Here is a 13,714-nt window from a genome sequence, read left to right as displayed (position 1 = left end):
TATACTGCTACGCCAAATTAAACTACATTTTTGTATAGAACGTAGACATACAAATTTGTGATACAAATTCGTTTTGTGCACGGGACAAAAGGGGATTAGCTCTTTGAACACAACAATTGTTTAGATGGAATTAATTTTAAAGGGAATTTTGTTAAATCATTTAAAAGTTCCATAACAAATATCCGTGACACAACATCAGTTTGAGACCCCAAAAAGGAGAAAATATTCAGGAAAGAAAACAACCTCTAAATAGCAATTGTTATTCAATTCGGTAGTGTTGTAACGTGTATAGCTTTTAAAGCCCGGTCGCACATTCACTTCCAGCTGCGGAATGATTGGTTTCTAAGTGTTCTTTATATAGTTGACGTTTGTTTTTAAACAATCCTATATTCGTGGATTTTATACGTCAAATACGTTTTCACGAAATCATGTTTCAAGAAATTTACACAACAGGTAAAAAGGACCATAGGCACTAATAAATTATAAATGCCTCATCTTATTGAAATATTCGTTCTAAAATTAATGTCAATTGTAAGTCGTTCCTGTTCTGGATAAAGTTACAACTCGTCCCTTTATTCAACATTCATAAATATGACAGAAAATCGTTATATACACTTTCAGAGCAAAAACATTGGACGGAATGGAAATACGTCTTTCAGATTAACTTCATTTTCTGTAGTTTTTGTAAGTCAGTGCAGTGTTGTATGGATCCAACTCTTTATATAATTGATAGAAAAAAACAGTGATGTACATTTATTATTTTATTTCTTAAGAAATTGTGCGTACTTCTGTATTTTTTATCTTATATTTCGCAAATGAAAGGCTTTGCAGCCTCATAAACAAGTGGAAGTATATAGGCTTTGTCCGGCTTACATTTCTCTAGAAGCTTTTTTGTACATTCAGCAAATGTATCTGCCGCACTGAAAATATACAAACAAAAATTACAGTCAGCGATTTATTTTGAAAGCTTAGAGCACCTAACACTATTTCAATATCAACAATTTAAGTTTTATACGTCACACATATAGACTCATATGTAGATCTCATCACACTGTGTACGGCTTTCATTCTGGTGTGGCAAAATGGGTCATACATTCTCGAACATTCTTTAAATTCACTTATGTATCTAAAGCAATTTAGAAATATGCACTAAAAGCATTTTTAAAATACACGAGAGATTACTTCTTGTTGTGTATTGTTTTGCCAATTAATTAAAAATTGCACTGCATAGATTTACTGCATTTACTTCATAATATATATGAACGTGCCCATATCCAATCCAAGCAAATTCAATGAAAATATCTCTTAATTTAATTTAGAAAATAGACAAGGTTACTAATATTCATTATCAAAATTTTACGAACACCACATTCTTCAGAGTTCAAAGCATGCTTTTTATAAATATCAGTTTGTAGTGTTAAGCACCCAAGTCTACACTGTATGTAATACAAATATATACATTTTTGTCATAGGCTGAACACATAACAGTCATTTAATACTGACAGAAACGTTGCAATTGTGTAAACACTAAGTAGGGTTCTAACCAAAAACTCTTTATACATAATTCAGAATGCTAGAAGAAGTTGATGCCTAGTTGTCTAGGCAATTAATTACAAAAACAAAATCCATACGGGATTTTGGGTAATTTATTTTAAAAGGTAACTTTCAAGCAACGAGTTTCCAAAGTTTTGGATCCAAATATTGATGAATTTTAATCTTATAAAAATAATATAATCATTCATAGTTAATGAAGTTATTATTTTTAACATTAAACTTAATTTAAGATTTGAAAATTGTCGAGTTTTATATGAGCAGTTTTGACTGTAGAGGAAGAAATACGATGATCATAAATGAGTTGATGTATTGTATGTCTTCGTTAAATGCAACAAAAATATTTAATTGATTTCATCATGATTGTATAGTGTTTTTTTTTTAATTATGAACACACACACACACCCACACTATTGAATAGAAATATTGATAAATAAACATACATACGAGCAAAAGAAGTCTGTGTAATTTGAATATACAAACATCCTATATTTATAATCATGTTCGTCATATGTGTAACGGATCAAGTGAAAAGGTGCATTAGACAGTTGATTGAATCTTGACAGTCCAGCACTAGATGAAATACCAAAAAAAATTCAAGAATAATAACTGTAGATACCGTTCCTAGTAACTTTGTAAAAATTAAAGAATATGAAAAGAAAAGGAATATTAGGATAATTAATTGGAAAGAGTAAATAACCAAAGTATTATCACGAGTGCCGAAGAACGCTCAGATTTAACTAGAGAGCGGAACTTGTTCCGCGCACGAGTTAAATCTTCAATCGTTCGTGGCACGAATGATCATATTTTGGTTATTCAGGATAACCAATTGATTACCCGGCCTATTTATTATTATAGAGTTTCTTTATGATTAATCAATATCTTCAACACGAACTTTAAATTCTGTGATTGGTGGATCGATATAAAGTTGATGTGACGTGTCGGCGGGAAAACGTCCAAGAGTGAAATTAACAAATTTGTTTCACGGTGTGAATTATCTAAATTTACTATCCTGGGAACATTCGATGAAACACTGCTATCTATATAATGAAAATATATTAAAATGCATATCAAACCGTTTGTAAATGAAACGTCCCAGTGCTAAATTTTCCTTTATTGTCTTCAAGTAGTAACCCGTGATCGTGCAATTTTACCATCATAACTAAATGATGTTCGTTGGCTTTTTATACAATCTGACCGGAAATTAAAGAGTTTGATATGGTTAGGGATTTAATCTACAGTACGGCCTCATACTTCAGGACTAATCGCATTATATTTTTGATAGTGATTTTATCACGGTGCATATCAGGTGAGCCCGCTAGGGCTAGCCCGGATATTAATCGTGATGAAGTCACCATATAAAGCAAAATGTCATTTATTCCTTTTATCGGTAGTTTGCTATTCAATTAAAAAGAAAATGATGATTTATCTGAAATATGTTAAAGATATTACCCAAAAGCATTACTTAAATGGGTCTATTTTATCGGATGACCACTGATCGGTAACAGTTGATAAAACGATGTAACAAGATAAATTTGTTAACATCTGGTGTGCATTATTATCAGAATTATTTTAAGAATTATTTAAATTCTACAATGGTGAGTTACGATTCTGTCAGTTCTCTTGATAACAAAGTCACTCCAGTGTATGTTAATTGTTCTATTTGCTCGAAGTCTAAAGGACAATTAATATTGTCAGTTATCTGGTTACTGTTTTATTTTAATATAACACTTTAAAGTAATTAGTTTACAAGACAAGATTAATATCCGCTTCATAATTCGTTATATACCGTATTGATTTATTACATCATTTCAGGATAGATTTTAAGAATTGGTGATATAACTTCACATGTATCATATTGTTTACAGTAAAGGTTGCCGGTCGTCGCAACGTCATAGTAAAATGTTATTTCAATTGCCTTCTAAAAGGGGGGGGGGTCCCTACCGGGTAATTGGCACATGCATACAGCAAACTGACCCGATAATTTCCTGCATGAAGTCAGCTTGCCGATCCAAGCATTATAAATAAGTACACATCAAAGGAATTTTGTTCAAATCACCGACAACTGTTATGTATACAATAAGCTTAAACATTTGATATGCCATTGTTATGTCACAGTGCCTAGACTTATGTAGTTTGTTGTATTTTGACAAATTTATTTCGGGATTTAAGGTGGAACTGTAAACTGTGTTCAATTCATGCATTAGATCATGTTTTACGATGCTGATGGGATCTATTTTTCTTCTTCTTCATAAAATGTGACATTCAAATGATGATTAAATATTCATTATTTTCAACAAATCTTCAGGATTTCAACAATCATCTCCCATATAAGACAAATACACAGCAAATATCATTGAAAACTATACAAACCTTCCTTGGCAATTCCAATAGCTACAGAAACAAAAAATGCTAGAAACACACCAAACATGCCGAAGTGTTATCTCCCCTGGTATAACAAGAGAATTGCAGTGAGTATAAAGTACCAGTATCGTATTGCATATCCCTGAGCAGGTGAACGTCAAAACATGGATGCTATAAAAATATAGTGCATTTTCTTTTTGCCTCTCTACACACTAATATTTTGTCAAAAGATATGAGCAAAGACTTATAAAATAGAGCAAACATCACACTGTAAGATGAAGAACTTTTTTAAAAGAAAATCTAACATGATATCATAAAAATGTTCCACTGAAAAGGTTGGTTTGGTGAGTGCAAAACGAAAGTGAAAGTAGGGAAAATGGCTATTTATTGTTCGAGACTACTTTTCTGTCCGATCTTCGTGGACTCGCCCTATTTTCTTTGCGGGAAATTATTTTTTCACATGTCTTTAGAAATGCTACATAAGTGAAAGTTTTATTGAATCAATTTACATATTTTTTTTAAAAAATCCTAAAAATATGCACTTCACTATAGAAGTCTATAGGAAAATTAATACGATACTGAGACCATAAAGGCATCTAATTTAAAAACGACAACTATAATACTGTAATTTTCCACCATTAACAAATTAATGTTACAAAATTTAGATAAAATATAATGACGATTGCATCCGTTGGAAGCAACTTATAAATATAATATCATCTACATCATTTTGGTTTGATGCATAAATTCTTAAATTAAATTTTATTATTACATAACTCATAAATGTTTAAAAAAAATAGGGGAAAGACAATTTGTCATCACGACTGATATTTTTTTCTGTACGAAAACAACGCATGTCTGAATCAGTTGAACATATCCAATTACAAATAATTGGCATTGTTTTTATTTCACGATTTTTTCTTTAAAATTAACCATATCAGTTAGTTACTGGAAAAAAAAACGTGTTTGTCTTTTTTGGTCATAAAAATAAGTGAGCGTGTCACAAAATTGTGCGGTTGTGAGCCTTTACCAATTATGTTAGCACCTTATTAATCACACTAGCCAAAAATGTGTGAGACTGTAGCCTTTCCCCTTGTGTTAGCACCTCACTGTATCACACTGGCCACAAAATTCTGAGGTTGTGAGCCTCAAGAATAATGTTAGCATCTCATGGTATCACACTAGCCACAAATGTGTAATGTACACAACTGAAATTGGCATCACACTTTTTGCCGTTCCATTTTCTCCCTTTTACAGTACAAATATGTACATAATTGTTTTTTTAAAACAAATTCTGATTATTTTCGTTTAAAGATTAAAAATATATATTCTTAAAAATATAGCATAAAAATAAAACAGTTTGTGTTGTACATGTCAAAAACAACACATCGAATGTCAATTGCTTGTATTGTATTACTGAACATTCAAAGGCTGCAAGGATGACAAAAGATGTGTCATGGTGGTAACATCCGGGAAGGTTTTAGTTAAAAATGGTTCCAAGTAAATGAATGAGGAATGAGAAATGGTCAATTGAGAGATACTGTTTTTTTTTGGTGCAAGGTTTTATTTTTGTTTCTGTTTTGAAGGTGTGTGTCTAAAATATGAATACAGATTGTTCATAGTTCACTTCCGTGTACGATTAAAAAGCCAAGACATAGCATTTTTTTTTAAATTGGTTAGATAGTATCTCATATTTTAAAAAGGAAATAACGCATAATTTTTTTCGAGTTATTTACAAAAATAACTCCCATTACATTCCTATAGATAATGTTTCCGCAACTTGTTCTTTCTTTAAAAATGTTTTTTAAGTATACATGTTTGTAACGTGCTCCACTTCCCCCATTTATATTAACCTGTCTTTGTAGATGAGACGCATTATGGTAAAACGTTTTCCGTTCGTCCTTCACTCTTTGACAAAATCTAACAAACTTTTTAAGCAATTTTCAGGGCCTCAATGCACACTCTTATTCTAGTTTTGCACATTTCTCATACCACGCTTTCACCAAAATAGAACTATTTTATGTTGGTCTATCATATCATATCATATAACCATACCTACCGTACAATATATTTTGTATCGATGCTTATTGTGGAGTATGGGGTGACGGTCTAGTTGAGCATTACTCTCAATCAGCATTAGTTGAAAATTACATATATAATATATTCATTTGAAATTAAATGTCGAGTTAAAGGGGACGGGTAAATAATGCACTAATGGTTCACCTCTTATTTGGTTTTATCTGCGCTTAGTTCTGCTTGTAGGAAAATAGCATTTATATATGATATAGGGTATGGAAAAGAAGCCTTTTTTGAAATGAAATTGAAGAAAAATGGTCTATGCACATATACTTCAGACGCTAATAATGAGATAAACTCATTAACGCAGTAAAAAGTCTGAAATAAAACTTACAAGATGTTATGATAAATAGGACAAACAAACGAAATAACATAACTAATTTCATTTCCTTTGCTTCAGAAAATGACAAGTTATGGTATGAAACAAGAGGCTCCCAGAAGCTTGAATCGCTCTCTTTATTAAAGTTTGTCTTTCAAGGGAAAAAACTTAACTAGGATTTGTCCAACAATTTTTCTCAAGAAGACTTTGTAAGAACTATTATAAGGATTTCAGCGATTGAAACTTTCTTTCTATTATATTTTTCAAGATATTGGCTGAAAACTGTAAAAAAAAAAAAACCGTCATTTTTCATCTTTCAAGGGCAATAACTCTTACAAGGAGTTACCTGACAACTTTGACCCCTGAAGACTTTTGAAGGCCTTATAATAAGGATCATTTCAGCAATTTAAATAATTTTGCTAGACCTAACGGTTTTGAAGATAAATGCGAAAATCTACTGTCTGACCCCTTTGTTCTATTTTTAGTAATGGTGGCCATGTTTTTCAACGGATCAAAAATCCCCACATCTGTTCTGTGTAGGATACCTCAAAGTTAATTGATACCAAATTTGGTTTCAATTGGTCAATTAGTATCAGAGGAGATTTTTGAAAGGAATAACATTAAAAATAGCAAAAATATGTCGAAAAAGGGCAATAACTCCAACATAGCTCAACAGATTAAAATAACAATTAGACCACAGATAGATCTTATCATGTTGAACATTTTTACTCAGTCAAAATTTGTCTTGATCTAACGGTTTTGGAGATATATGCAAAAAACTACTGTATGACCCCTATGTTCTATTTTAAGTAACGGCGACCATGTTATTCGACGGATCAAAAATCCCCACATCGGTTATATGCAGGATACCCCAAGAACATTCATACCAAGTTTGGTTCCAATTGGTCAAGTAGTGCCAGAGGAGAAGAGTTTTCACAAATTTTTAACGACGACGGACGCCAAGTGATGGCAATAGCTTACATGGCCTTCAGTCAGGTGTGCTAAAGGAGATGTACCTCCTGAATTCCTTCATTTAAAATTGTACACATAACACTTGTGTAACTTACTTTATTAAATTATATATATGAATATTGGTTAAAACGTTTATCACCACAAATGATCAATGATATGAACGACTCCATTCATGGTGATTAGGTCGGCTTTCACAATATTTCCACCGTTTACTGTAATATTACCTACAATAGAAAGAGATAAATTTTTCTTAGACACTTATTTGTAACTTGTCATAGCTATATTAACTTCTTGTAGAGAAAAATGTTTTACTCACAAGTTGGTGCATGTTGAATTTAACAGGATAACGTAATAATGTAACAAGTACAATTAACGTTTTCCCATTATATAGAATCTTAACTTGTGCGAAGTTAAATTATTGTATAATTCCTAAAACCTACTCAGATAAACTTTTATTTTTCGAGGTTCAATATTAGCATTCGAGATACTAAAAATAAAATTTACTATTTCAACATTAAACAATGATCTACAAATTCTGGTAAAATCTGAACAAAGCTGGTATGGCATGAACCAAGTAATTCGAAGATCAAGTTTTAAAGGTGCACCCCACAAGACTCCACTAGAAAAATGCATTTAATAAAAAACATCAAACGTGACATTTTAATTGTTTCCTTTGCTTTACACAAGCAAATATTTTTCACGTGAAATTCATGTTATTCGAGCTAGCTTCACGTGAAATTCCCATGAACTTCACGTAAAATTAACATGATTTTCACGTGAAATTCACTTTATATGAATTTCATGTGAACATTTCACGTGAAATTCATGTGAAGGCTCCATTCAGTCGAATTTCACGTGAACTCTGTCATTACGTGTATTTGCTTAATCCATGTGAAAATCATGTGGAATTCGTGTAAAAATCGTGCGAAATAATTTTGCCTGTGTATGTTTCTTAACATAAAAAGGGTACGAGGTGAATATACTTTATAAAAAAAGTAACAAAATAATTACGGGGTTGCTATTCATGATCAATGTTTTAAACCGACTGTTCATTTGTCAGTTAATAGTTCTTCAGGTGATATTTGTTAACTATAGCAATAATAATATTTTATCTGTTCTTTGTTATATTGATTTTGTATAGATTTTTCTGTTTGTTTATCATGACACGATAGATCACCGCGCCTGTTTATGATTTTGTGCGATTTGGCAGACGTTTCTATAAGACAGAGGACGTTTACTTGCGATGCACTTAGTCCATATTCCAAGTATTATGTGGACTCTGGGTTGCGCATTTACTTTCGTTTCTTTGTACGTGTTATTTTTGTTTTTTTTTGTGTTCTTTGTTGTGTGTGTCTGTTTCCCTGTCTAATATTTATCCTTGGAAGATATTCTTTTATTTACTGCAAGTTATCATACCTTGAGACACGTTTATTTGAATTTTATTTCCAGTTGGTGTGAACAAGTCTTGTCCATTTACAAGGTCGCTACTAAAATATACTGAGTTTACCATGTAGCTCGACAAAAAGCCTAAAACATAAGATATATATTATTTAAGCAAATAATTATTAATTGTTGTAGAGATTTAGATATTAGTAACGAAACAATATATTCTGTAAAAACACCAATAGTTATAATAAAAGGCACGATTAGTTCAACCTGGCGAGATGTAACGGTTTTAAAAGATATATATCTGTATAAAAAGATTGTTATTCAAAATTCTTTTTTTATATTGAATTGATTAGGTTACAGTTTTGTAAATTTGCGATTTAGTCGTCGTTCAGTTTTCATTTGTGATTGATTTTGAGTACTCCTGAAATGCAACTTATTTTCAAAGCTTAAACTTTCTAAGTATTTGTTTTTAGAGAGAGATTGTTCCTTTAAAAACATGTACAGCCTACCAAAATTCGCAATAGTTATGGTTAGTGTTTTTTATTTGATAAATATCAAGACTTCTCTCTGATAGTTCTCTTTGGACAAACCAGGTAATTTTGGACTACCTTGTTTGTAGTCAATTTGATTGCAATCAAATAATCATTACCTTAAAGAGGTCATCAATAAAGAAAACACATTGGGAGAACTTATGCTTGGTTTAGGGAAAACAAATATAAATGAATCTTTCATAAACACATTTCTAATTTGTTAATTTAAAATATGACTTTTGTGTGCTACCACATAATGTGTTGACTACTCACTTGCAATGGCAGTGTCATTGACGAGGAGGTTCGGAATGAAATCTTTAGGAGCGGCGTCAAATGCTTCGTCACTGGGGGCAAACAGCGTCAAATTTTGCACTGGGAAGAAAAAAACTAGCATAGTTTAAGAAGGAAAAACAAATCAATACACACGTCAGGCACTTCATTCGTTTCTTGGGTTTTATAATAATGTTTACTCAACTAATCATACATTTTTGTAAACAGTATACGCGATTTTACTCATGCAATGCACACAGACTGTCTAATTTCTATTTCTGAATTGAATCCTGTATTTTTAACAGCTTTTTGTGAAGTCATACAGGGTTGGTGTAATTATATTCACAGATAACTACACCAAAGAAACACATTTAAAATCAAAAACCATGTAGCCATGTAGCAGTAAATAACTGACGGAAAAGAACATCAAGATATCTATAAGAAAGCGTGATAATGTTCGTGTTATCAATGACACATATCAGTACATATCAGAAGTTTTATGATGTCAAAAAAACCAAAAAAAAAAAAAAAAAAACCAGAAGTAATCACTCTTATAATATTTCAAGTTTAAGTAATTAAGTGAGGATTAGCCACAGCAACGCCAACCTCCGTATCATAAGCAGTAGACGGTTCGTTAAAAAATTTAAAATTTCTGCCGTAATCTTTTTATATGATCCCAGTATAAACGTACCTCGTAAGCATTGTTTGTTTGGTTTAGTAAAAATTACTATTTGAAATTTTCACTTAATGTTGAGAGTTTTCACTCAGAAAGCAATAGACATTTCGAGAATTTTAGATGCAAGTACATTTAGACCTATTTCTCAACATTTTCTTCGTTAAAGCATAGGACAACTCTCATATTTGCGATTTAAAAAGGGGAAATCATTCACGATTTTAAGTCACTTAATGTGAATGAACATGGCGACTTTCAAATTGCAGCTAAAGTTGATATGAGTGATACGAGGCAAAGATAAGCTAGGTAATATATCTTTTGTGTAGACAAGGTTTTGTATTTGTTATTGTCCACAAGAAAAATCAGAAAGGCCATTGTAAGTCTGGTAGAAGTAAATATAGAATAATAAGTGTTTTGAACATTAGGTGGCACGTATATCCGCCTAGTAGCAACCAGTAAAGCATGTTCTAAAATGTATGAAAATGTTGTACTAGTATTGTATGCATTCTGTATGTCATGCATCTTTATTGTTTATAATAAATTTCAAGTGTATATGAAGGAAGAGCTTGGAGGGTTTTCAAAGCTTAATTCTGCTTAACTTAAAGCTGTAAAGAACCACTGAAGCAAATGGAGCTTACCTTAGTGACTTAAATGTTATAGTTCACAAATGCATTAGTCGGTCAAAAAATGATTATTTAACCCATTTTATTTACCTTTAAGTTGATCATGAAGACCGCTTTTGTCAATTAACAGAGCTAAAGTAGTAAGATTGACACTTTCATCAACATAGTGCGTTGTGTAGACTTCTGGGAAGTGATACAACACTCTATCTATCACATGAACAACGCCATTTGTAGCAGTGTTGTCTTGGTTTGTTATGTTTGCTCCAGAAATGGTATGTATCTGTAACGAAACAACATGCCATTTCCTATTAATTCAATATGCTTTTGTATTTTCTTTTATTTTTTTTCACTCATTTGAAAACAGTAACGGGATAATTAATTACGTATAAGTATGTTTAATGCTCTACTCTGTTTTTCTGCTACACTTTACTTGATGTTGCGAGTTGAATCGATTCATTTAAATCTCATTTTTCTAAAAAAAAAAAAAAAAAACATAATATAAATCATAACATCAGCAAATGTTTAATTTAGAACGCGTGAAGAGATAGATTTCAGATATTTTAAAAGTAATATGCAGAACCTGTTAGCAATAGAGAACATAAGATCTGGAACTTCATCAACCATCAATCATTAGAACATACGACGAAAAGTAAGGAGCCCTATCGACTATAAAATACAGACAGGGGACCGTAAACCTTTATATTTTACTACAGAAAACTGTTAGCAATACAAACTTTAACTGCTCCGCTCGGATAAGTGTTAAACCTCAGCTGACTGTTTGGAAGCATAGTGTCATACAAGCCATTGTTCTGAAGTGATGCCAATAGAAATATATCCTTTGTTATGTGGTAGGATACGATATCAAATGCCAGTTCCCAGTTCCCAGACTGGATGGCATTGACTATGTCTGTCGGTAAATTGTTGAATGCGTCATCAGTTGGTGCAAACACTGTATACGGACCTAAAAAATTCAGAAAAGTGTCTACACCATTCCTATGGAGTTATATTAAGTTCGTATCATTGCCCATTATGTGAATCAGAAGATGTTCACAATTTCAGGTCTGAATAAACTATATTATTAATTTATTTTTTTCGATGGACACATCCTTACATGTCTATGATGTAACTAAAATACCAACGAAAATACCTCATCAACTAGAAATGAATTGCCAGATTTGTCCAAAGCACATCATCAGAACGATCATATTAACTTCATTACATTCGCAAAATTTGTGTAATAATACTATAATATTTACCTGAATGGTCATCGCCTAGTTTGTACATGTATCCAGTAGTCTGTAGCAGTCCTGCTAACGATTTGCATCCTAGTGATGACAGTAAATCGTATATATCCTCCTTACAATGAACACACCCTGCCAGTAGGATGGGCAAGAAAATTACCTTAAACATATCACCCCTCAAATTCATCAAAAACAATGGATTTAAAATTTTACTAAATTACTGAATATACATATCCATCTAGAAATTGAACTTTGACATGGGTATAATGCAAACACTATCTGTACATTACAAGATTAGTAATTGATAACACAAATCTACTGTTTGGATGTATCAATATGATTTAAACACTTTAAGATGCGATAAATGCTTTACGCGTCGCGGGTAAATCAAAATTGTCAACTTACCTTTGAACAGAATAAAGAAATGAATAAAAATATATAGTGCTGCGGACGGCTAATGATTTTCCGAACTTTAATGGGCCTAGAGGGTATACGGCTATATCATATGTCAATGGATAGATAAATCAATGTAGTCTACCTTACGTTATGACGACTTAAGACTTAAGGTTTTGAAATTTATTATTGTATGTACAAAAATCATATATACATTTTTTTGCATTTGTCTTTATATGCTTGGACTTTAAACGTTAAAAATTTAACCATGAATCAGGGATTCTCAAACAAAAAATGCGAGTCGGGGGTTCATGAAAAGACAGTGCATAAACTGTGAATTTTGAACTAGCATGGAAGCATGTGCATACAGGTACATGCATGTTGTCACAATATTTATGTCTTATGGTGTTTAACTGTGCGCCAGGCTGATGCTTGTAATCAATTTTCTCTACAGGGGCGGATCCCCACTGTGAAAAGGAGGGGTACCAACCGTGGTTTCTCAGAGAAGGTGGTGTGTGCTAGAACATTTTTTTACCATTTTTTGTCAATTTTACACATGAAAATGACAAATTTTAAAATAAAAAGAGGGTGCCAACCCCCTACACCCCTTCTGGATCCGCCGCTGTTATGAACGTATTATACTATACGACTTGATTGAAACAAACCAGATTCCTTGTAAAAAGTCTTACGCAAAAAGAAGGAACAAGTTCAGACGCAATAAAAACTCAAAACTTCCAAGAATTATTTACCTCTCAATTAAAAAGACTCCAGTTTTAGTAGCTGTGTTAATTGGACACAATAGTAACATAGTTGTTATAGAATATTAGTTCAAAAGAAACATCGTTGTGCAGGACAGGGGCGGATAAAAAATATTAGAAAAAGAGAGGGGCTCTGATCAAGACGTTTATAAACAAGGGATACAATCTATCGTTTGCTATTTACTGTCTATAAGTTGTTCTAAATTTCCTTTTTTGCGGCGTAAACATATATGTACAGAGCAGTTGTAGTAAGTGGTTAGTGCATTGCATTGTGCGGAGAAACGTTGGTTTGAACATTTACAATGTTTTAATTTTAATTTTCGGGTAGCCAATCACGTCTGTCTGCTTAATAGTTATATGTAAAATATGAGAAAATATGCAACTTCAAATTCATTTTGTGAAGCTCATGTTGCAGATCGTATGAGAAAGTTGCGTTTATTTTATTTGTTATTCAAGAAAGAATATTTAGATATACATTGTTATATTCTACGGTGTCTTATTATCTCTAAATAATTGAAAATGCACTAAAATGCAACCAATTTTAGAGGCAAATTT

General features: G+C 32.0%; 1 protein-coding gene and 1 long non-coding RNA gene across 2 annotated transcripts; both read right to left on the bottom strand.

Annotated features, from left to right (window-relative positions):
- Positions 1–779: 779 nt before the first annotated feature.
- Positions 780–4,149, bottom strand: LOC148627266 (uncharacterized). The gene is made up of 3 exons (XR_015919303.1): positions 3,925–4,149; positions 1,999–2,124; positions 780–920 (listed from the first exon to the last, which is right to left on the bottom strand). It is a non-coding gene; the product is annotated as an uncharacterized LOC148627266 (long non-coding RNA).
- Positions 4,150–7,363: 3,214 nt separating this feature from the next.
- Positions 7,364–12,286, bottom strand: LOC148627265 (periostin-like). Its single transcript, XM_088570589.1, has 6 exons — positions 12,024–12,286; positions 11,502–11,728; positions 10,858–11,047; positions 9,475–9,573; positions 8,699–8,809; positions 7,364–7,506 (listed from the first exon to the last, which is right to left on the bottom strand). Exons 1-6 carry the CDS (start codon positions 12,193–12,195, stop codon positions 7,418–7,420), a joined length of 888 nt encoding a protein of 295 aa, XP_088426715.1. The 5' UTR covers positions 12,196–12,286; the 3' UTR covers positions 7,364–7,417.
- Between the last annotated feature and the right edge of the window lie 1,428 nt (positions 12,287–13,714).

Source organism: Perna viridis, chromosome 1 (genome assembly GCF_037379345.1).
Source record: "Perna viridis isolate PV_CMFRI_1.1 ecotype Kerala chromosome 1, ASM3737934v1, whole genome shotgun sequence".
NCBI lineage: Eukaryota > Metazoa > Mollusca > Bivalvia > Mytilida > Mytilidae > Perna > Perna viridis.
This window is presented reverse-complemented; position numbering and strand designations above follow the sequence as displayed.

What these genes read in the sequence shown, in the direction of transcription:
- LOC148627265 (XM_088570589.1), bottom strand. Translation starts at nt 12,195, where the DNA reads ATGAATTTGAGGGGTGATATGTTTAAGGTAATTTTCTTGCCCATCCTA. An exon ending in CAATGACACTGCCATTGCAA is followed by an intron (nt 8,810 to 9,474) that starts GTGAGTAGTCAA and finishes CTTATGTTTTAG; the next exon opens with GCTTTTTGTCGAGCTACATG. An exon ending in TCAAATAAACGTGTCTCAAG is followed by an intron (nt 7,507 to 8,698) that starts GTATGATAACTT and finishes TTTCTATTGTAG; the next exon opens with GTAATATTACAGTAAACGGT.